Source organism: Sphaeramia orbicularis, chromosome 3 (genome assembly GCF_902148855.1).
Source record: "Sphaeramia orbicularis chromosome 3, fSphaOr1.1, whole genome shotgun sequence".
In the NCBI taxonomy this organism is placed as follows: Eukaryota; Metazoa; Chordata; class Actinopteri; order Kurtiformes; family Apogonidae; genus Sphaeramia; species Sphaeramia orbicularis.
The window spans coordinates 11,915,395-11,934,402 of record NC_043959.1 but is presented as its reverse complement, the minus strand read 5'-3'; the positions used below and the strand labels follow the sequence as shown (position 1 = coordinate 11,934,402).

The 19,008-nt window shown below is 41.4% G+C and overlaps 2 protein-coding genes across 6 annotated transcripts in view; one reads left to right on the top strand and one right to left on the bottom strand.

Moving 5' to 3' along the window:
- The window catches only part of LOC115417010 (lymphocyte-specific protein 1-like), a 33,916-nt gene extending 26,015 nt beyond the window's left edge, over positions 1–7,901 (top strand). For all 4 annotated transcript variants that reach the window (XM_030130931.1, XM_030130928.1, XM_030130929.1 and 1 more), the window contains one exon: positions 7,557–7,901. In XM_030130931.1, coding sequence (XP_029986791.1) covers positions 7,557–7,582 — 26 coding nt within the window. In that variant the 3' untranslated portion in view covers positions 7,583–7,901. The remainder of the gene's footprint in view (positions 1–7,556) is intronic.
- Positions 1,702–18,519, bottom strand: LOC115416990 (mucin-17-like). Of its 2 annotated transcripts, XM_030130897.1 has the most exons (3): positions 18,455–18,512; positions 17,005–17,037; positions 1,702–6,968 (listed from the first exon to the last, which is right to left on the bottom strand). In XM_030130897.1, the coding sequence occupies exon 3, from the start codon at positions 6,957–6,959 to the stop codon at positions 1,773–1,775; it is 5,187 nt and encodes a 1,728-aa protein (XP_029986757.1). In that variant the 5' UTR covers positions 6,960–6,968; positions 17,005–17,037; positions 18,455–18,512; the 3' UTR covers positions 1,702–1,772. The 2 variants fall into 2 exon arrangements, with proteins under 2 accessions (XP_029986757.1, XP_029986758.1); XM_030130898.1 differs by lacking the exon at positions 17,005–17,037 and having other exon boundaries at positions 18,455–18,519.
- Between the last annotated feature and the right edge of the window lie 489 nt (positions 18,520–19,008).

Below are 19,008 nucleotides of genomic sequence, written 5' to 3'. Positions count from 1 at the left end.
ATTTACATTTACAAATTATCCTGTAACAATAAAATGTGAATAACCTGGACAAATATGAACAACCTGAAATGTCCAAAGAAAATTAAGCACATTTTTAACTATTTTTTGTCTGTTCCTCAGTGTTTAGTGTCTTTGTAGATCTGATCCATAATGCACATGTAGAAATGGTAAGTTTAGGCAGAATACTGATAAAATTGTACTTATATTTCTTAACAAATTACAATTTTTTTCAGGTTATTCACATCATTTTTGTTTGGATAGTATATAAATGTAAATATTGGCATAATTGAATGTTATTTTGTTGCATTAAACAGTTTGCAGTTGTCATTATTTATTGGCTGTCATGCTATTATTTTACTGGTCCAGTCCACTTCAGATTAAATTGGGCTGAATGTGACCAAACCCCCCCCCCGAAGAAAATGAGTTTGACACCCCTGCCTTACATACTGTTTGGGTCAGATTTGAATTAGATTTCACATGAATTAAATTAAGTCGTTTGTTCAATCAATCAGTGCTCAGTGAACAGACGAGTGAAAACAGTAAAGTGACAGGACCAATATTTTGACAGATATTAGTAATCTGCGTGCAGGGCTCCACCCACCCCCCACCCACCCCCATAGCCATATTAATTAAAATTAATTCATATAAACTCAAAACAGATAGTAACTGATACAAATACATTATTACAAATATTCAATTATTTCACTCAGTGTTGTATGTTGTCTACCACTGCCACAATAATGCTAGCAAATTAGACTACTGCTATTATATATTTTTATACTATTACAACTATTATTTTCCCCCTCACTCCCCCCTCTCTCTTTCTCTTGTTCATTCACACCCCCCTCTTCCCCTTTTCCCTATCGCCCCCTAACCAAACTATATTGTTTAGTTGCTATTTACATTTACGATCTTTTTCATTGTAATATGATGTTGTCGTTGTTGTTTTTGGTTTGTTTGTTTGTTTATTTGTTTGATTTTCCCTTTGTTTATGTGTTGGTATTTTTGTTGTTGTTCTTCTATCCACATTGTCTTGTTAACTATCACTAATAAAAAAAAAACAGTAATTTTTGGATACAGTTCCCTTATAATCACATTGAATGACACATTTACTAACTTCAGTCACTAGATATTGATATTAATATATTAATATATTAATTGCCATTTAAATTTTAAAGAATGATTAACCGAACAATTTTTATATCAGCACTTATAAAATATAGACTCACATCTTTTACCATAAGTCAGCATCAAAACCACCACAACTACAACATGCACTAGTTATTATTATTATTATTATTATTATTATTGTTGTTGTTGTTGTTTGTTGTTGTAAGACAAGTGCAGAATTAAATATAAAAAGCTGTAGACCCTTATGTGTGTAAATGCTTACTGGTGGTTGTAAATGTTAAACAGTCCAGAATAATGTTACTATTTTCTGTTTTGTTTGTATTTTTTCATGTTTCAGTTCAAATATATATATTATATATTTTGTCATCTGAAAACAAAAAACACATTATCTGCTTTCTTAAATATTAATTACAGATTAATCATCTATTCATTCACGTCACATCAGATATTTATAGATTCTGGACAGATCTGTGATTTTTTTTTAACTTGGAACCAGACAGTATGTAAGGGTTCATGACCTCCATTTGAGCCCCCCGCCCCCGCCCCCGCCCCCACCCCCCATCTCCAACATTTGCACCTGTGATCAAACCCACATAACTGATATCAATCAGACCATAATCAAAGCCAAGCGTCAGTTCAGGTCACACATCTGCTCTTTTTTTGGAGCTGAATCCTCGGGCCGTTCGGTTGAAGTCCTTGTGTTCGTCCTCCTGGGTTTTGCGTTTGATCAGGCCCCGTTCGAACACGGCGGCTATCTTTGTGAGCGGCTTCTCCGCCGCCTCTTTGAGCTTCCTGGCGTCAAATCGGGGACTGTACAGTAAAATGGGCAGGCGGTTGACAAAAGACGGGACCTCAGTCGGGTGGTCTTTGGCGGCCTCCTTCTTGTCGGAGGTGCCTTTCTTATTGTTGATTTGCTGCAGAATTTTATCTTTGGTGGAGAACATCTGGAACAGGAGGGCGTCCCACATCTTCAACGCCTTTGGACCTTTGTCATTGTCCTTCACCACCTCCTGATTGGAACTTTGGTCTGGCGACGGGTTCTGGCTCTCAGCGCCACCTGCTCTGCTGGATTCGGCCTGAGGTTCAGCGTCGAGCTCAGGAAACTTGGGTTCCTCTGGTTCGACGACCATGTGCTTCTTGAGCCGGGTCCATCCGCTGAGCTTACCCTTCAGGCCTTTGGGCTTCATGGGCTCAGCGGTGGATGAAGGGAGGTTCTTATCCGCGACCGACTTCTTCTCGTCAGCAGCTGAAGATGCAGTTGATGTCGCTGACTTCGTGGAGGGCTCGGCTACTGGGGCCTCCGTCTGGGCAGCTGTCATTTTGGTCTTCAGAGCTTCCTTCTTGTCTTTGTGTCCAGTTTTTTGCTGAGATGGCGGTGACGTTCCTCTGTTTGTGGGTTTGACTGAGACTGAGGCCTGAGGCAGAGAGGCAGGAGTGGCAGAATCAGTCACAGCGGCTTTAACTACGCACGCTTTCATCACAGTATCGTTTGGATCTGCACAGGAAATGTTCTCTACCGGTAGACCTGTTGACGGCTCGACATTAGTGGCGTGCACTTTAACCTGGACAGAATCAGTTTTTGCTCCTGAGGGCTTTGAGTCAGCGACAGAGGAAAGCGTTAAATCTACCTGCTGAGCGGACACTTGTGTCGAGTTTTCAGCATTTGTTTGAACTAGTTTTGTTTGGGAATGTACATTAACGATCGGGATTTTGGGCTCTGGAAGCGGTTTTACATGTGGACCAGTACCTGTGCTCATAGGCGTCTTAGTTTGAGTGAGGTTGTCATGGCTTGTTGTAGTACTTGGGGGGTCTTTGTGTTCTACACTTTGGCTCAAAGGTACAGGGGTCTGAGCAGACTGGGCTAAACCTGGAAGGTACCTCTGGACAGGGGTCAGGTCTGGGACTGGAGAAGCTCTGGTTGTGTTCCAGGGTTTAACTACAGGTTTGGTTTCTGTGCCAGTGGGGGTTTGACTGTTTCTGTCAGATGTTTGACTGTGGTGAAGCTTCAACAGCTTCACGTCAGTCTGAGACACTTGAACAGAGTCTGCATACAAACAGCTTTCATTCATAATAGTTTGCTTCCCTTTATCGGGTATGTTGACTGCAGCATAATTGGGAGAGGGGGGTATTCTCGTCTCATTACAAGATCTAACCATGTGTTTAAGTTTTGTTGTGGGACTCGCTAGCAATTTAGTGCCAAAGCCCGACTGAATACAAGAGGACTGCTCATTGATAGCGGTTTTATTTACAGGAAGAGGCTCCAGGGTCTGAGCTTTTATGAACTGTTCTGCTGTGGATTTGGAATCCAAATGTGTTGAAATACATCTGATATCGTGGGCAGGTTTTGCTTCAGATTGACTGTCGGGTCTGTCTGATCTCAGTAGGGGACTTTTCGGTGGTCTCATGACAGGACTAGATGGCACAGGAGGTTTTCTGATCTGCAAACCAGCATCGACCACCTGTTTGCAGTTTACGGCAGGATCTAAGATGGCGGCTGCCGAAGCATCTGTGTGAAGCCTGACCGAGACTTTTTTGGTTTCGGCTGTAGGAACATTAAGTGGCTCTACAGATGATTTAGTTGTGTTCAGGGTTGGTTCTGAAAGCTTTGACTCGTTTATACAATGAGTTTGATTTGTTTCTTGTACATTCAGTTTATCGTGAAGATGTACTGCCTGTACGTTTTTCGTAAATACACCAACTGGTCTAGTGGAGGTTTGTGGATGGAGTTTTGTTGCTGAGTCGTTGACTACGTCAGCCGTACTATCAGGGATATTGACTCCCATATTTTCTGGGCTTAACTGTTCGGGGTCTTTAGTGTGTATTTTATGAGTGGTGTCAATCGAGGGCTTGTTAATTTGTGTTGTTGTGGCTCTGCCTGAGTTTGTGTGAAGACCTGCTCCTGGATGATTATCCTGAATATTAGAAAGTGCACAACTCTTTATGTGAAGTAGTTTGTAGTCATTAGTTTGGACTACCTTTGGGGCTTCTTTTGAATAAGCGCTAAAGTTTGTCAAGTCTGAAATGTTGGGGGACTTCAGTTTGTTGGTGTCTGTGCTCAGTTTGCTCTTTAAAGCGGCCGTTACTTCAGGTGTGTTCGGTGTATCTGAAAGTTTGATTGAGGGATACTTGGGTAAGTGAATTGTGTTTTCCTCTTTAGTGTTCGTGTATGTTTGAGCATTTGTGCTGCTTTGCCTTTGCTGTGTCAGCTGTGCAGATTGTGTGCAAATGCTGAACTGTGCCAAACACAGAGATGCCGTGACCGGTTCATGTGGAGGCACAGATCCAGCACATGTGGGAAGGCCTTCTTTGGACAGTTCTTTTGAGAACAGGGGTTTGGATGTTTTGTCTTGGATGCGTTCTTCCTCAGCAGCCATTAAAGACACTTTGGCCTCATTGGGTAGCTCGGCATCTGTGCTTATGTTTAAATTCTGCTTGAACTTGTCTGTTGTTTTCTGGAAAGTGGTTGATGTTTCTACAACCACTTTGGTTTGTGCTCCAAAGAGCATGACACCATTTATAATGGAGTTCCCTGAGAGTTTTGGTTCCAGCTGTGGGTTTGTAAGGTCTCTGAGCACTTCAGGAGGCTTAGCACTGAGTGGAGCATTAAACCCATTTACTATCGGCTGACTAACACCACCAGTGGTTTGGGAAGACCGCACAGGTTTATGAAATATCACTCTTTCCTCTGACAGTTGTTTTGGATTAGTAATTTTAGATTTTGCACAAAGATTATCAGTTTGGAAACTAAAGCCTTTATTCTGAGGACTGTCATCTGTGATGTTTGCACTGAGCTGTGTATTGTCTACTTTTAGCCTCAACAGACTAGCATCAGTGAGGCTTGGAGTTGTATCTACTGCTGTGTGTGCCTCACCTGCTTGAGGTATCGGTATTGGTGCCTCAGAGTATGAGGCTTTTGGTGCGGATACTTCGCTTGTAGACTGTTGAATAGATTTCTGTGCCGAGCCAAGTGGCAGCTCAGCGTTTACTGTGTCCACAGCAGTTGTTTTAATTGATTTTATTGCCATACTCTGCACTTCAGTCACAGCTTTGCTAGTTGTGAGTTCTGAATCGGTTACAGACGACAGCAGCTGTGAGCTCTGAGCAGAAGGCGGACGATGTTCATTAAGACACTGTGAGGTAGGTGATCCATTCACTGTTTCGTCTGACTCTGCTTTATTTGCAGAGACATCGTTAAGTGGAGTTTGTTGCTGCGGCGCAGTAGTCCTAATTCCACCGTAGGCGGCGTATTGAACTGGTGTAAGACCATAATAAGTTGACCGAGATTTGGGCTTGGAGGCAGCTAAAGACATTTGAGTTTCTAATAACGACGTCAAAGACTTGCGTGCCTCTGCCACAGGGGGGATAAAGGTGGACGGCAAAGGACTTGGACTGTGCACTGAAAAAACTCCTGTTGGGATGAGATTTGGAGTCTGTGGTGCAGTTGAGAAAAATAAAGGGACCTCTGGCAAAGATGAAGCTTGACTTTGGTTGGTTTTCAGTTTTGTCGAGACAGATTCTGTGAGTACTGTTCTGACGATACGTGAATCAATGCTTGATGCTGGATTCTCTCTTGAGGGTTGCTCAGTTGTAGCCAAACTTAAATTTAAAGTACTCCTCTGTGTAACTGGAATTTCTATCTCTTTGTAGATGTTGGCCTGGTTGTTGTTGTTGAACATCCTCTTCAGCTTCTGTTCCGTGGTGTTGTTTTGAGGGGCTGGTTTGTCTTTTAGTACCTCTTTGCCGATGACAGGAGCCTGTAGATCATGGCATAGGTTCAAAGCAGGACTTGAAGCAAATAAAAGTGGGTTGGGTTTTGATATTTCAAAGCTGCTTCTGGATGCGCTTGTAGGTGTGCAGGATGGGGTTTTAGGTCTTCCACTTGGGGTTCTGGAAACATTCAGATTTGGATCATTATTCATGTCCCTGTACCTGGCAACTGCAGAAGCATCCTGGTAGGATGGATTTAAGACTGTGAGGTCCTGCATGGAGGGAGGTTTAGAGATCTCATAAAATGTTGCCTTTGATGTATAGATCCTGGTTTGTGGGGTATCAGGCCTTGTCTTGTTCACTGCTTCGATGAGAGATATCTTTGAGGCACTAATTTCTGAGGTCATGTGATTTGGAACAGAGTTAGGTCTAGCGGTCCAGGACCAGGACTGGCTGGAAAGTTTGTCCTTTGCAAAGGGGTTTGTCTCCCTCTGCCCGTTGGAGCCTGATAGCAGAACCGGAGGGGGAGGTGGGTCTGAAACCTGAGCAGGTCCTGGGCCACCAGTGGAGGGGGCTGGGGTCAAAGTCATACTGTGGGTGGATATTTTGGGGCTGGACTGAGACACAACAGCTGATGGGGCTGCTGTGAGTGGCCCGTGGGAATTTGGCGTCACGACGGAGTTAAAAGAAGCAGGAAGAGGCAGAACCTGCTCAGGTGGAGCCCGGGGTGGCGAGGATGGAGGTGGCATCGTGAAAGGAGACGCCTCATCAAATAAAAAGGACGAGCACTCGTACAGCGGCGCCACCTGCTCCTCGGAAGTCCCGGGTCCGGGCGGGTAGTTGCTCTGTTCATACAGCGACCTGGGGAGGCTGAAGGCCAAGTCGGGGGTCCTGGGTGGGCTGGCCTGGTCGCTGTGCTCCAGGTCAGTGCTGGCTTCATTAACGGGGGACAAACAGGAGCGAAAGGGGACGGGCGTTTGGGACAGGCTACCCTTCTTCTTGGCTCTTTTCTTCTTGAGTTTCTGCAGCCGGGCATTGTCTTTTCCTGGTTTGGGTAGAAGAGGCGGAGGGTACTGCTGGTCCGACTCCAAGCCATTAGTGTAACTGACCTCCATCAGCATGTCTGAGTCCTGCCACACAAAGCAGACACACCAGTGTAAGTCCACAGCAGACACAGAAATCAATCAATCAATCAATTAAATAATAAAACAAAAAATAAATTAAATAAATTAATTAATTAAAAAAAAATTTAAAAAAAGAAAGAAACTGAATTTAAAAACAAAAAATTAAAATTAAAAAAATTAAAATTAAAAAATAAATAAATTTAGAAATTAAAAAAATAACAAATTAAAATAAATAAATAAAATGAAAGAAAGAAAGAAAGAAAGAAGAAACTGAATTCAGATAAACTCATCTTAATAACTGAAGATGAAAATGAGTTCATAACTGAGGCCATGGCAAAACAATGAAGCAGCTTTAGCCAAAGTTTTAGTGAAAACACTGATATAAATTAGTTTTTCAAATGATCCTGATGCTACAAAGTGTAATCTGTAACTGGCGCCCAAAGGAAAAGGCGTCCATCCTTTTTCAGATACCACACTCCAGAAACTGTGTGAATTTTCATGTTTGACACCATCATTTATCACAAAGCTTTACTCTGAGGTAATTAAACATTCTTGCTTATATATATTAATCCGACTCATTTTTTTCCCTTCCAGCTGGACAAATAAATGAAGATTTGTGAAACATCCTGGAGTTCACAGCCTTGATGCTGAACACGTTTCAAACATGAATACACCTTCACCTCCTGTAGATGTGTTTCTTTAATGCCATTGTACTCATTAAAACTCGTACCACTATTGTGCTTTACTTTTCTTTGTCATCCTGTGAAAAACTTCCCTTCACATTTCAGTCATTACTGTAGCAGGTTCCGATCAAATAAAATCAATTAAAAGTGTTTCTGATATTTAATGACTCATTTCTGTAACTGTAAATATTTGCCTTCATATGTTCTCATACCTCTTTTCCACTAAAAAGAACCTGGTGCTAGTTCAGTGCCGGTGCTCGAGCCAGTGCTTAACTCAGTGTTTTTCAATCTTGGGGTCGGGATCCCACGTGGGGTCGCCTGGAATTCAAATGGGGTCGCCTGAAATTTCTTGTAATTGATAAAAAATTAAAACGTCCTAATAAAAGTTTACATTATACAGCCTGTCTAAAATTAATGTTTATTTGCAACATATTCCAGCAAACTATTACATGATCAAAAACAAATTAATTTTAGTCAAAAAAAAAAAGTCTCTGTTTTGAATGTCTGGGGTCACCTGAAATTTGTGACGTTAAAATGGGGTCAGGAGTAAAAAAAAGTTGAAAACCACTGGCTTAACTGGTTCCAACCTGGTGCCTCCAAAGAACCGGTTTGTTTTTCCATCGGCCTAAAGCCAAGCAGAGCCACATCATTGCATCAGCGTGACATAATGTGTTCTTTAACTTCCTCAGTTTTGTTCAGAAGCTGGTCCAGGGTCTGCTTGAAGCCTTCTCTCTTTGTATTTTTTCAAACACCGGCTTTGTGCCAGAGACTCCCTCCAACTGGTCTTGGACTTCGGATGAAGACCACTGTGTCAGAAACACTGGGTCTCCTCCTCAGTCCACTGCTGCTGGTTTTTGGCGCACCCCGAGTTGCGTGGGAGTGCGAGGGCCTGTCATAACTGCTCATAAAAACTAGGGTTTTTTTTTCCCTTTTTCAATATGGCCACTAATGTCGAATCATCCACACACTTTTTGCAGGAAAGTCATTGGTAATTTTCAAAAAGTTACTCTAAGAGGAACATTTATAATGTTATTCTTTTTTTTTTTTTTAATAAGTACTTCATGTACTGAAACAATGCATTTTTTGCTGATCTATATAATTATTGTACAAGACAAACCAGTGAAACATGGTGTGCTCTGAATTTAGGCAGAGCAGATCATTTACAGCGAACTGTTTTTTATTGAAACATGGATGCATGGAATGGACGCCAGGGTTTGTGTTGTTGGAAAATAACAAAATGTTTTCGAAAGAAATTAAAACTTTTCTTGTTTACACAGCAGGCAAGAAATGGAAAGAGTATTGATAATATTGAAAGATGTCTTATGAGTTGTATCAGACAGCTGTTGGTTGGTGAAGGAGTACAAATGTATAGTACTTATTTTGTTTATTTTTTTTATTGCATTGGGCTGTTGGATATGTCCCATTTGTGTGTGTGTGTGGGCGTGAATGGTTTAAGATTAATGTAAAATAATTAAAATTGTAATGTAATGTAGAGGAGATCCCAGGAAGAATAGCAACTGATGATTCAGTTGCTAATGGGGATTAATAAATGAAATGAAATGAAATGCATAGTTACTTGATAATTGAGTCATTATAGTACAATTAAATTGTGTTAAAAATATGTGTATCATATTTGATACTGCGCGTATATAAGGTATTTATACAAACACCTAATCTATCAAATGTGATACAAAAAATATCATAAACTAAATGAAATGGCTAAATGTTTAGTTTGGATTTTGTTCAAAGACTTAAAAAACCTCATCTCTTGTGTCTAGTTTTGGATGTTTTCCAGGGGTTAAATACAGCCTGATGTCACTGCACTGATTTAACTGGAGCTTTAATCCAGGTTGTCTGACTTAACGCTACAAATCTAGGCTCTCTCGTCACTTCAGGCTCATCTTCAGATTCAGACTCTTAATTGGATCCTGAAGGTGTCTCATGGCTCCAGAAGAATCACCGGTGTAAATAGAAAGGCATGCGAAGCCGCCGCTCATAGTGCGACTGCTTTGAAACCGTGACAAACAGCCTTTAAAATAGTCTCTCAAGGAGACTGGGATTTAAAAGTGACCTCTACAGGAAATACAGCTGAAGCCAAATGTAGCTGATGTTCACAGGCAGAACAAGCTCCAACTGCCTGGACATGAACAAAGTCCAAGGAAAAGAGTTCACATGCAACATTTACAGTACAGAAAAAAAAAAAAAAAATTAAAGGTTTGGGAGACTTTCGTGACCAATTTTTCCTCAGATCTGTCAAACCTCAGTCATATCCTCAGTATCATGAATCTGTAAGTCTGTCTGTCATTACTCACCTGAATCTCTTCCCTCACAGTGAACAGTTTCTTAGTTCCATCCACCAGAAACAAACCATGTATTTATATTCAGAGCCGGGAGGGAACTGGGCATCTTCGGAATTTTGTTGCGATGCGCATTGTGGGAAATGGAGGTTCGTTCAGCCGCCTGACAGCGGCAGCGTGACCATATGATATTATATGGATGAAACAAACGGCCGAAACAAGGAAACGGCTGGAGGAATATACACAGAGGGAAGGGAGCTCCTGCTGTTTCCACCTCATGTCTGTTCCACCTGCTGCCACTGCTGCTGTCAGGTGGCTGCACGAACCTTCACTTCCCACAATGCACATCGCGACAAAATTCCAAAGATGCCCAGTTCCCCCCCAGCTCTGTTTATAAACACATGATTTGTTTCTGGTGGATGGAACTAAGAAACTGCTCACCGTAATGCAAGAGATTCAGGTGGGTAATGACAGACAGACTAACAGATTCATGATACTGAGGATATGACTGAAGATGGACAGATTAGATGAAAAATTGGTCACGAAAGTCTCCCGCACCTTTAATGTCAACAAATCTAGAAGATATGTGCTTCAGTACTTCCTTTTTACACCAGTCTCCTAAAGGGGTCAGAGGTCAGATCAGACATGTACCCACATAGACCATATGCTGCGTTTCCACTGTGTGGTATCAGCTTGGCTCGACTCGGCCTTTTTGCTTTTCCATTATGAAAAAGGACCTGTAATCTGATACCCGGAACTAGTGTTTTGGTATCACCTCCGCTGAGGTTCCAAGACTGGGGACCAGATACTAAAAGGTGAAGTGTAAACAATGCAGACCACTGATTGGTCAGTTGTCTCTGTGACCCGCCCTTCTCCAAAAAACAGATGTGGAAGTTTACAGCAAATATGTCAGTAGGTTAATCCACATGATGACAGTCTGTAAAACTACACCATGGTCGATCTAGGAGGTTCAGACGTAAAAATTCAACATGAGTTTGACAAGACAACACGCAACGAGCGAGTTTATCAGCAACTCTTAGCAGACGACACGGAAGTAATGCGCCGCATCGCTATGATGACCAGGTACTGTAAATTGGGTAGTATCCTGTAATAGAAACGGTTTCCAGGAATAGGACCTGGTACCCGAGTTGAGTCGAGCCGTTTCTACATTGTGGAAACGTGGCCGTGGCATTAGTCAGTGTCTAAGCAACTGGTGTCTGTTGCAAAAATTTTTAAAATTTTATATTTCTTTGGAATGGCAGTTTCATTCAGAGTGTTCTGTATGAGCCCCATTCAGAAGTTACTTGGGTAAAAAAACTTTCCCTCGACCCCAAACTTTCCCCGAAGAAGTTCCTGGTAGCGAGGTATTACTTTTCAGATTACCCGGAATTCTTGAGGGGCTGTGTGCTGGAGAACACTGATTGGTGGACTACACTCACAGCATTCTGAACTCCGTTCACCCACCACTAAAGCTAACTGTTTTGTTTGTTCATTTCATTTCCACAAGCTTCGTATCATATTTTGATAATTCAGAAAATGGACCAAAAGAGAACCTACGACAAGTGGACCAACGACGAGGTCCAGGGTGTTTATGAGTATATTTGCAGAGGAGGAAATTCAGACAGACTTTGAATCGCTGACATGAAATGATCGAGTTCATGTACAAGAAATACGAAAAAAGATGAAGAAACTCATGCAGGATTATACAAAACTAAAGGATCACAAAGGTTGCAGTGGATCCAAACAAACCGATGGTCTGAATATGACAGAAATATTCACTGTTTAGTTGGTTCCATGCTGTAACAGTATCAGCAGAACATCAGCTGTTTAGTCAAAAGTCAGGTTAACCTAATGCTAATGCTAATGCTAACTGGTCAACAGTCTGACACTAAACCTAAATCACAGAACTGGATGTGTTCGTGTTGTCGCCGTGAGCGGAACACTGATTTATTCGGTATCTTTGTGATTTCTACCTGAAATGGACCGGACGGACCCGCCTCTTTTTCCGAACCTGTGGCTCGTTTGTGTCCTCGTCCATCATCTCCTGTCCTTTACAATGTCAGACATGTCACATGTCACATCATAGTAGAAGGAATCTGTCGTCATGTGTTCTGTTATTACCTCCGCCAAGGACGTTATGTTTTTGCCGGCATTAGTCTGTCTGTCTGTCTGTCCGTGTGCAAGATAACTCAAAAAGTTATGGACGGATTTGGATGAAAATTGCAGGAAATGTTGATACTGGCACGAGGAAGAAATTATTACATTTTGGTGGTGATCCGGGGGGGCACTGATCTGCCTTGGCGGAGGTCTGCGGTCTCTGAGTGCTTTTCTAGTTCATTTATGCATTTGTAGTACTGTTCATGTAGGAAAGAGAAACAGGGACCAGGGCCATGGAGTTCCAGACTGGCTGTCCTGGACCAGCTGGTCCACACACTGGTCCAGGACCAGCTGGTCCAGACCCTGGTCCAGTAGCCTGAACCTTTCACACATGTTTATTTCCTTTTCATCTCAAGGCACCTGCTTAACAAAAGTTGAGGGGGTGAAATGAAATACAGAATGTGCAATAGTGACCCCTCCATCATGCAATATTTCTTTTTTATCTTTACTAACTATTTATTTATTTATTTTAGTGCAGTTTTTTAATATTTTATCGTATATAGGGGTTGTTTTTAGTTGGTGGTTGGTTTTTTCTGAGTTCTTATTTCGTGCTGTGCATTTTGCTATTTCGTTCTTTAACAGCATCTGGGATGTTTTTATTGAATGACAATTAATAAATCTGAATCTTTTTTTGCTCCTTTTGTTTTGTTTCAATTTTTAATTAAAAAAAAATTCTAACCTAATATTGTCTGTTCATTTACAAGGCATCAAAATATAAGTAGACTATAAGTACTTTTATACAACTTAATATACAGTTGAATTAAATGCAGTCATTTGAGTAAATGTGTCTGACTTTAGGTTGAATCTGGACTATATCTGTGAAACAACAGAAATGAAAAAGAACCATCCATCGCATTTAAAGTTAGACCTGATTGAGTTTAAGGAATGAAGAGTTGAAAATACATGTGCTACCATTTTTAAATAGAAACTAAGGATATGTAACGATGGTTAACTTCATTTCAAATGGACTGCAGGTTCTGTTTCCCCTCTCCCACACATCATCAACCTGATTGGAATAAATTAATCTGAACTTTAGGTGGAAACACAAAACACACAGTGGACAGACGTGGACCAATGAGGACACTGAATGAGGACACTGAATGTCTCATTGACATTTGGTCAAATACTCATGTAGGTCCTCCATGTTTGTTTTCATCAACACCCACCGTCTGTGATTAACCCCGCCCACAACTTTTCTGTCCAATGCCAGCACAGTTTGTCACATGCTTCTGTTTACGTCCCCCTCCAGGAACTTCGATATTTTCATGGGTATTTCACTCTATTATTTCTATATTCACATGGGTATTTTACTGTTTTCTCATAGTCCTGGTGGAAATAATCTTTTTTTTTTTTAAAAGAAACAAAACAAACAAAAATGTCACCCTGTTTACAGTATCCTGATATATTGCGATATATGGTAATGGTGGTCCCAGTACTGTGGTCTGTATGGTGTTGTCAGATCACAGTCCTACTGAGGACAGGTTTCCTCCCTCAGTGCCTGGGACATAAACAGTACCCTGTGTGTATGTATGCTTCATTTCTCCTTTTCCTGCTGCTTTTCCTTATACTGACTGGATTCTGCTTCTCGAGGGGCAGCGTGAGGTGAATTGTTCCCTCTCTGAATATCCGAGTATCTTTGGGTGAGGTTCTAATTTTAGTCCCAGGGAAATAAGAGCGAGCGTCCTGACAGCGAACACCTGCTGCCCACCGTCTGCTTCACAAACAAAAACAGCTTCAGTCTGCTGGAAACCAATCTGACGTCGAATCCTCTGGGAGGTGATCCCACTGTCAGACCACCGGCCAGCGCTACCCCCAAAGTTGGACATGACAAAATGGGTTTGTCAGGATTCATCGGATAATTTTTCAGTAATATATGCATATATACTATGGTGGCTGACAAGGGCCAAAGACACTGCATCGGCCCAGTGCGTCTGTTAGAGAAAACGGCTGCAAGGACAGAAACAATGCAAATTCACAAAGTCAAACACAGTGTGAACCAGGAACAAAAAGAGGAACGAGGTACAAATAAACAAAATGTACAAAAAGAAACAAAAACACATGAACAATCATCAAATGATCTGCAAATAAAGAACTGATTCAAACCATGAAAATATGTGCAGATGCAAACGGCTGCAGACCCAGTCAGTCCAACAGCAGTGCTCCAAACCTGTAGGGGGCACTGTCAGCAGAACAGACACAGGACGGACAGACAGATGGAGAACAGCTGACTGACAGGGTTTAAAACTACAGCAGGAACAAACTGAAGGTACGGCGTAATGCGGTCATGTGACTTATTGGATTCTATTGTACACTAGTCTGTTGTCTGTAAATGCTGCCCCCTACAGGTTTGGAATACTTCTGTTGGACTGACTGGTTCTGCAGCGGTTTTCATCTGTACAGGTTTTCTTGGTTTGAATGGTTTATTTGCAGATCATTTGATGATTACCTCCACCAAGGGGGTTATGTTTTTGCTGGCATTGGTTTGTCTGTCTGTCTGTCTGTCTGTCTGTCCATGTGCAAGATAACTCAAAAAGTTATGGACAGATTTGGATGAAAATTTCAGGAAATGTTGATTCTGGCACAAGGAGCAAATGATTAAATTTTGGTGGTGATCGGCGGGGGGGGGGGGGGGGGCACTGATCTACCTTGGCAGAAGTCTGCACTCTCTGAGTGCTTTTCAAGTTATTCATGTGTTTTGCTTCTTTTTGTGCATTTTGTTCATTTGCACCTCGTTCCTCTTTTTGTACCTGGTTCAGACTGTGTTTGAGTTTGTGAATTTGCATTGTTTCTGTACCTGCAGCTGTTTTCTCGATCTCCGACGCTTTAGGCCGTTGGAATGTGTTTGGCTGTTTTTGACACTGAACTTCTTGACAGTAATTATTTTAGTAAATTTGTGTCTGTAAAAATAAAACACATTCGGAAAACGATAATCGCACATATGACCTCCATATTTGTTTTCATCAACACCTGCCGTCTCTGATTGACCCCTCCCCCTACTTTTCTGTCCAGTGCCAGGGCAGTTCATCCCATGCTTCTTCTGTTTGCAAACTTCGGTCCAATAGCAAAAAGTGCAACGAGAATGTATCCATCCATCCATTCTCTTCCTCTTATCTGGGGCTGGGTCGCGGGGGTAACAGTCTAAGCAGGGATGCCCAGACTTCCCTCTCCTCAGACTCCAGCTCTTCCGGGGGGACCCTGAGGCGTTTCCAGGCCAGCCCACAGACATAGTCTCTCCAGCATGTCCTAGGTCTTCCCCAAGGCCTCATTCCAGCAGGACATGCCCGGAACACCTCCCCAGGGAGGCGTCCAGGAGGCATCAGACACAGATGTCTGATTCACCTCAGCTGGCCCCTCTGGATGTGGAGGAGCACCGGCTCTACTCCGAGCTCCTCCCTGGTGACTGAGCTCCTCCTCCTATCCCTAAGGGTGCGCCCAGTCCCCCTACGGAGGAAACTCATTTCGATCGCTTGCATCCGGGATCTTGTCCTTTCGGTCATGACCCAAAGCTCATGACCATAGATGAGAGTAGGAACGTAGACTGACCGGTAAATCGAGAGCTTCACCCTTTGGCTCAGCTCCTTCTTCACCATGACAGACCAAAACAGCGACTGCATCACTGTAGATGCTGCACCGATCCACCTGTCAACCTGACGCTCCATCCTTCCCTCACTCATGAACAAGACCCTGAGATACCTGAACTCCTCCTGAAGGAGGAGTGCAATGAGGACGCGATCCGACCCAAACGTAAAAAAATAAAGTCTGCATTCGAACTAATTAAACAAACCACAGGACTGTCCAGGTGTGAACACGTCCGGTAACACTATGTTTTCACTGTCCAAGTGCGACCTAGTGAAACCTGTGAACCTTGTTGCATTCACATACCAGACGTGACTGACGAGAAGAAAGTCTGTGATGAATAGCTGACATGAGTGAGAGGAAAAGTTGTCAGAGTAACAGTCAAGTACAAGTCTATACGTCCATGAAAGCTCTAATGCAGGGGTGTCAAACTCATTTTAGTTCAGTTCTATGGAAGTAAATCTGTCTCATCAGATTCTGAATTATAAAAGATATTGAATTTGTAGCACTGAATTTTTCTTTGCACTGAAATAAAGAATCTGGATTTTTTTGCACTGAAATAAGGTATCTGAATTTTTGGTTTTTGCACTGAAATTAAGTATCTGAATTTTATTTATTTATTTTTTTTGCACTGAAATTAAGTATCTGAATTTTTTTTTTTTTGCACTGAAATTAAGTATCTGGATTTTTTTGTTGCACTGAAATTAAGTATCTGGATTTTTTTTTTTTTGCACTGAAATTAAGTGTCAGATTTTTTTTTTTTTTGCACTGAAATTAAGTATCTGATTTTTTTTTGCAATGAAATTAAGTATCTGAATTGTTTGTCTCTGAATTCAACTATGTTCATAAATTTAGAATTTAAAAAATTCAGATGCAAAAAATTCAGATACTGTCAGTGCAAAAAAAAAAAAAAAAAATCAGTGCTAGAAATTCAGTGGCTTTTATAATTCAAAATCTGATAACAGATTTACTGCCATACCTGTGCTGTATACAGTGTGGTGCTGAAGTTGGTTCAAACCACTGAAAAACAGAAGCTGCAGAGGAAAGTGATCTGGAAATGTGTGACATGTTTTTTCCAGTCATTTAATAAGTTGAATGTGTTGTGAGTTTGTGCAGTGACAGTGAAGAGGAGCAGCTGAAACATGAGCCCTCCCCTTTTAAGGCAGTGGGACTAGACCGTCACAGCGGCTTCCATTGGAGGAAAGTTTAAGATTAGCTGTAAGATAAAACTGAGCCGTGACCTCAACCAGCCTGAAACAGGACATGCATGAACCCAAACCAAGACTGAGCGCTTTATTCCACATCAGTTTGAGCGTCGGAGGCACTTACCTGAAGGGAAAAATAGATGTTTGACTGGAAAGGCTGCAAAGACAACAACAACATGTCCACATAAGTTACAGCCCATTATTCATACAGTTACAGGTACGGTTACAGTTACAGGTACAGTTACAGCAGGGGTGTCAAGCTCATTTTAGTTCAGTTCCACATTCAGCTAAATTTGATCTGCAGTGGGCCGAACCAGTGAAATAATAACATAATAATATATAAATAATGTCAACTCCAAACTTTTCTCTGTGTTTTAGAGTGAAAAAAAGTACATTTACATTATGAAAAAGTTTACATCTACAAACTATCCTTCCAAAAGATGTGAATAACATGAACAAACTGAAAAAATAAGTGTAATTTTAACAATATTATGCCTCAGTTTATCATTTGCACATGTACTTTATAATATAAAAAATACATAAAACATGTAATAACAGGCAGAATATTGTTAAAATTGTACTTACTCCTCTTAAGACATTTCCGGTTGTTCATATTTGTTCAGATTATTTACATTTTTATGTGAAATCATACTTTGTTTTATTGTAAATACATGAAAATATTTACATTTACAAAGAGAAAAATTTGAAGTTGTCATTATTTATATGTTATTATGATAGTATTTGACTGGTTCTGACCCACTGGAGATTAAATTGGTCTGAATGTGGAACCTGAACTAAAATGTAAAAAAACATAATAATATATAACTAAGGTCAACTCCAAACTTTTCTCTATATTTTAGACTGAAAAAAGTTAAATTAAACAATGAAAATGTTTACATCTACAAACTGTCCTTCCAAACAATGTGAATAACTTGAACAAACTGAAAAAATCAGTGTAATTTTAACACTATTCTGCCTCAGTTTATCATTTACACATGTTCATTATAACTTACAGATCACAGTGGATCTACAAACACACAAAACATTTAATAACAGACAGAATATTGGTAAAATCGTACTTACTTCTCTTAAGAAATTTCAGGTTATTCACATTTTTGTGAAATTATACTTTGTTTTATTTTAAATACATGAAAACATTTATGTTTTCAAAGAGAAAAATTTGCAGTTGTCATTATTTATATATTATTATGATCGTATTTTACTGGTTCTGACCCACTGAAGATTGAATTGGTCTGAATGTGGAACCTGAACTAAAAGGATTGATAATATTTTCAGTTTAATTTTTGCATTTCACAGATTCATCCCCAGGGCCGGACTGGACCCTTTGGTGGGCCGGATTTGGCCCCCGGGCCGCATGTTTGACATCTGTGAGTTTCAGTTACAGTTACAGTTACAGTTACAGGTTGATTCCACTGGTTTGTTCCCACACTCGTCCGTCATTTCACATGGACTGACACTGAAAGCATGTCTGATTAAAGTCTGCTCATGCGTGTTAGATGTCAGAGTTAGCGTCTGCTGCAGCCCAGCCGTCAGATGCAACTCCATGGGTTTACCTTCAGAGAGTGTGTGATCTGTGGGCTGTTAATCCCGGCTCAGAGCGCCTCGGGGCCGTCCCATCCTGATTCCAGACTCAACTGATCTCAGTCTGCCTCAGCCTCAGCCTGCACTCCATCCAAAAATAAAACCTCCCTCTGCTGCCGCCGCTGCTGCCGCTGCCACTGCAGGGGCTGATGGGGGTTTCCAGCCACTTGAGACGGACCAGCTGCAGCCCCTACAGGCAGCCAAAGACAGGTCCACCTGAGGCCGGAGTGGGGGGGGTGACCTCCGACACATCCAGACCAGCAGCCCAAAACCAGGTCCAGGAGGTCAGAAATAACCTGATCAGACTGGATCAAATGTTGGAAAACAAGCTGTTGAAAAGGTTCTGATCAGGGTGAAGCACATCATCCACTGGGGGGTGGGGGGTGGGGCAAGGTTATTATCATTAACGAAAACTAATGAAATGATGAAAACTAGAATTGAAAAAATAATTTTCATTATCTGAAATAAAAAACTATAATATATATAAACTATAATATATATAAAAACTGTAATTAAAAGGAAAAAA

Bases quoted from the DNA above. Each gene is read 5' to 3' on its own strand.
- LOC115416990 (XM_030130898.1), bottom strand. From the start codon at position 6,959: ATGCTGATGGAGGTCAGTTACACTAATGGCTTGGAGTCGGACCAGCAG.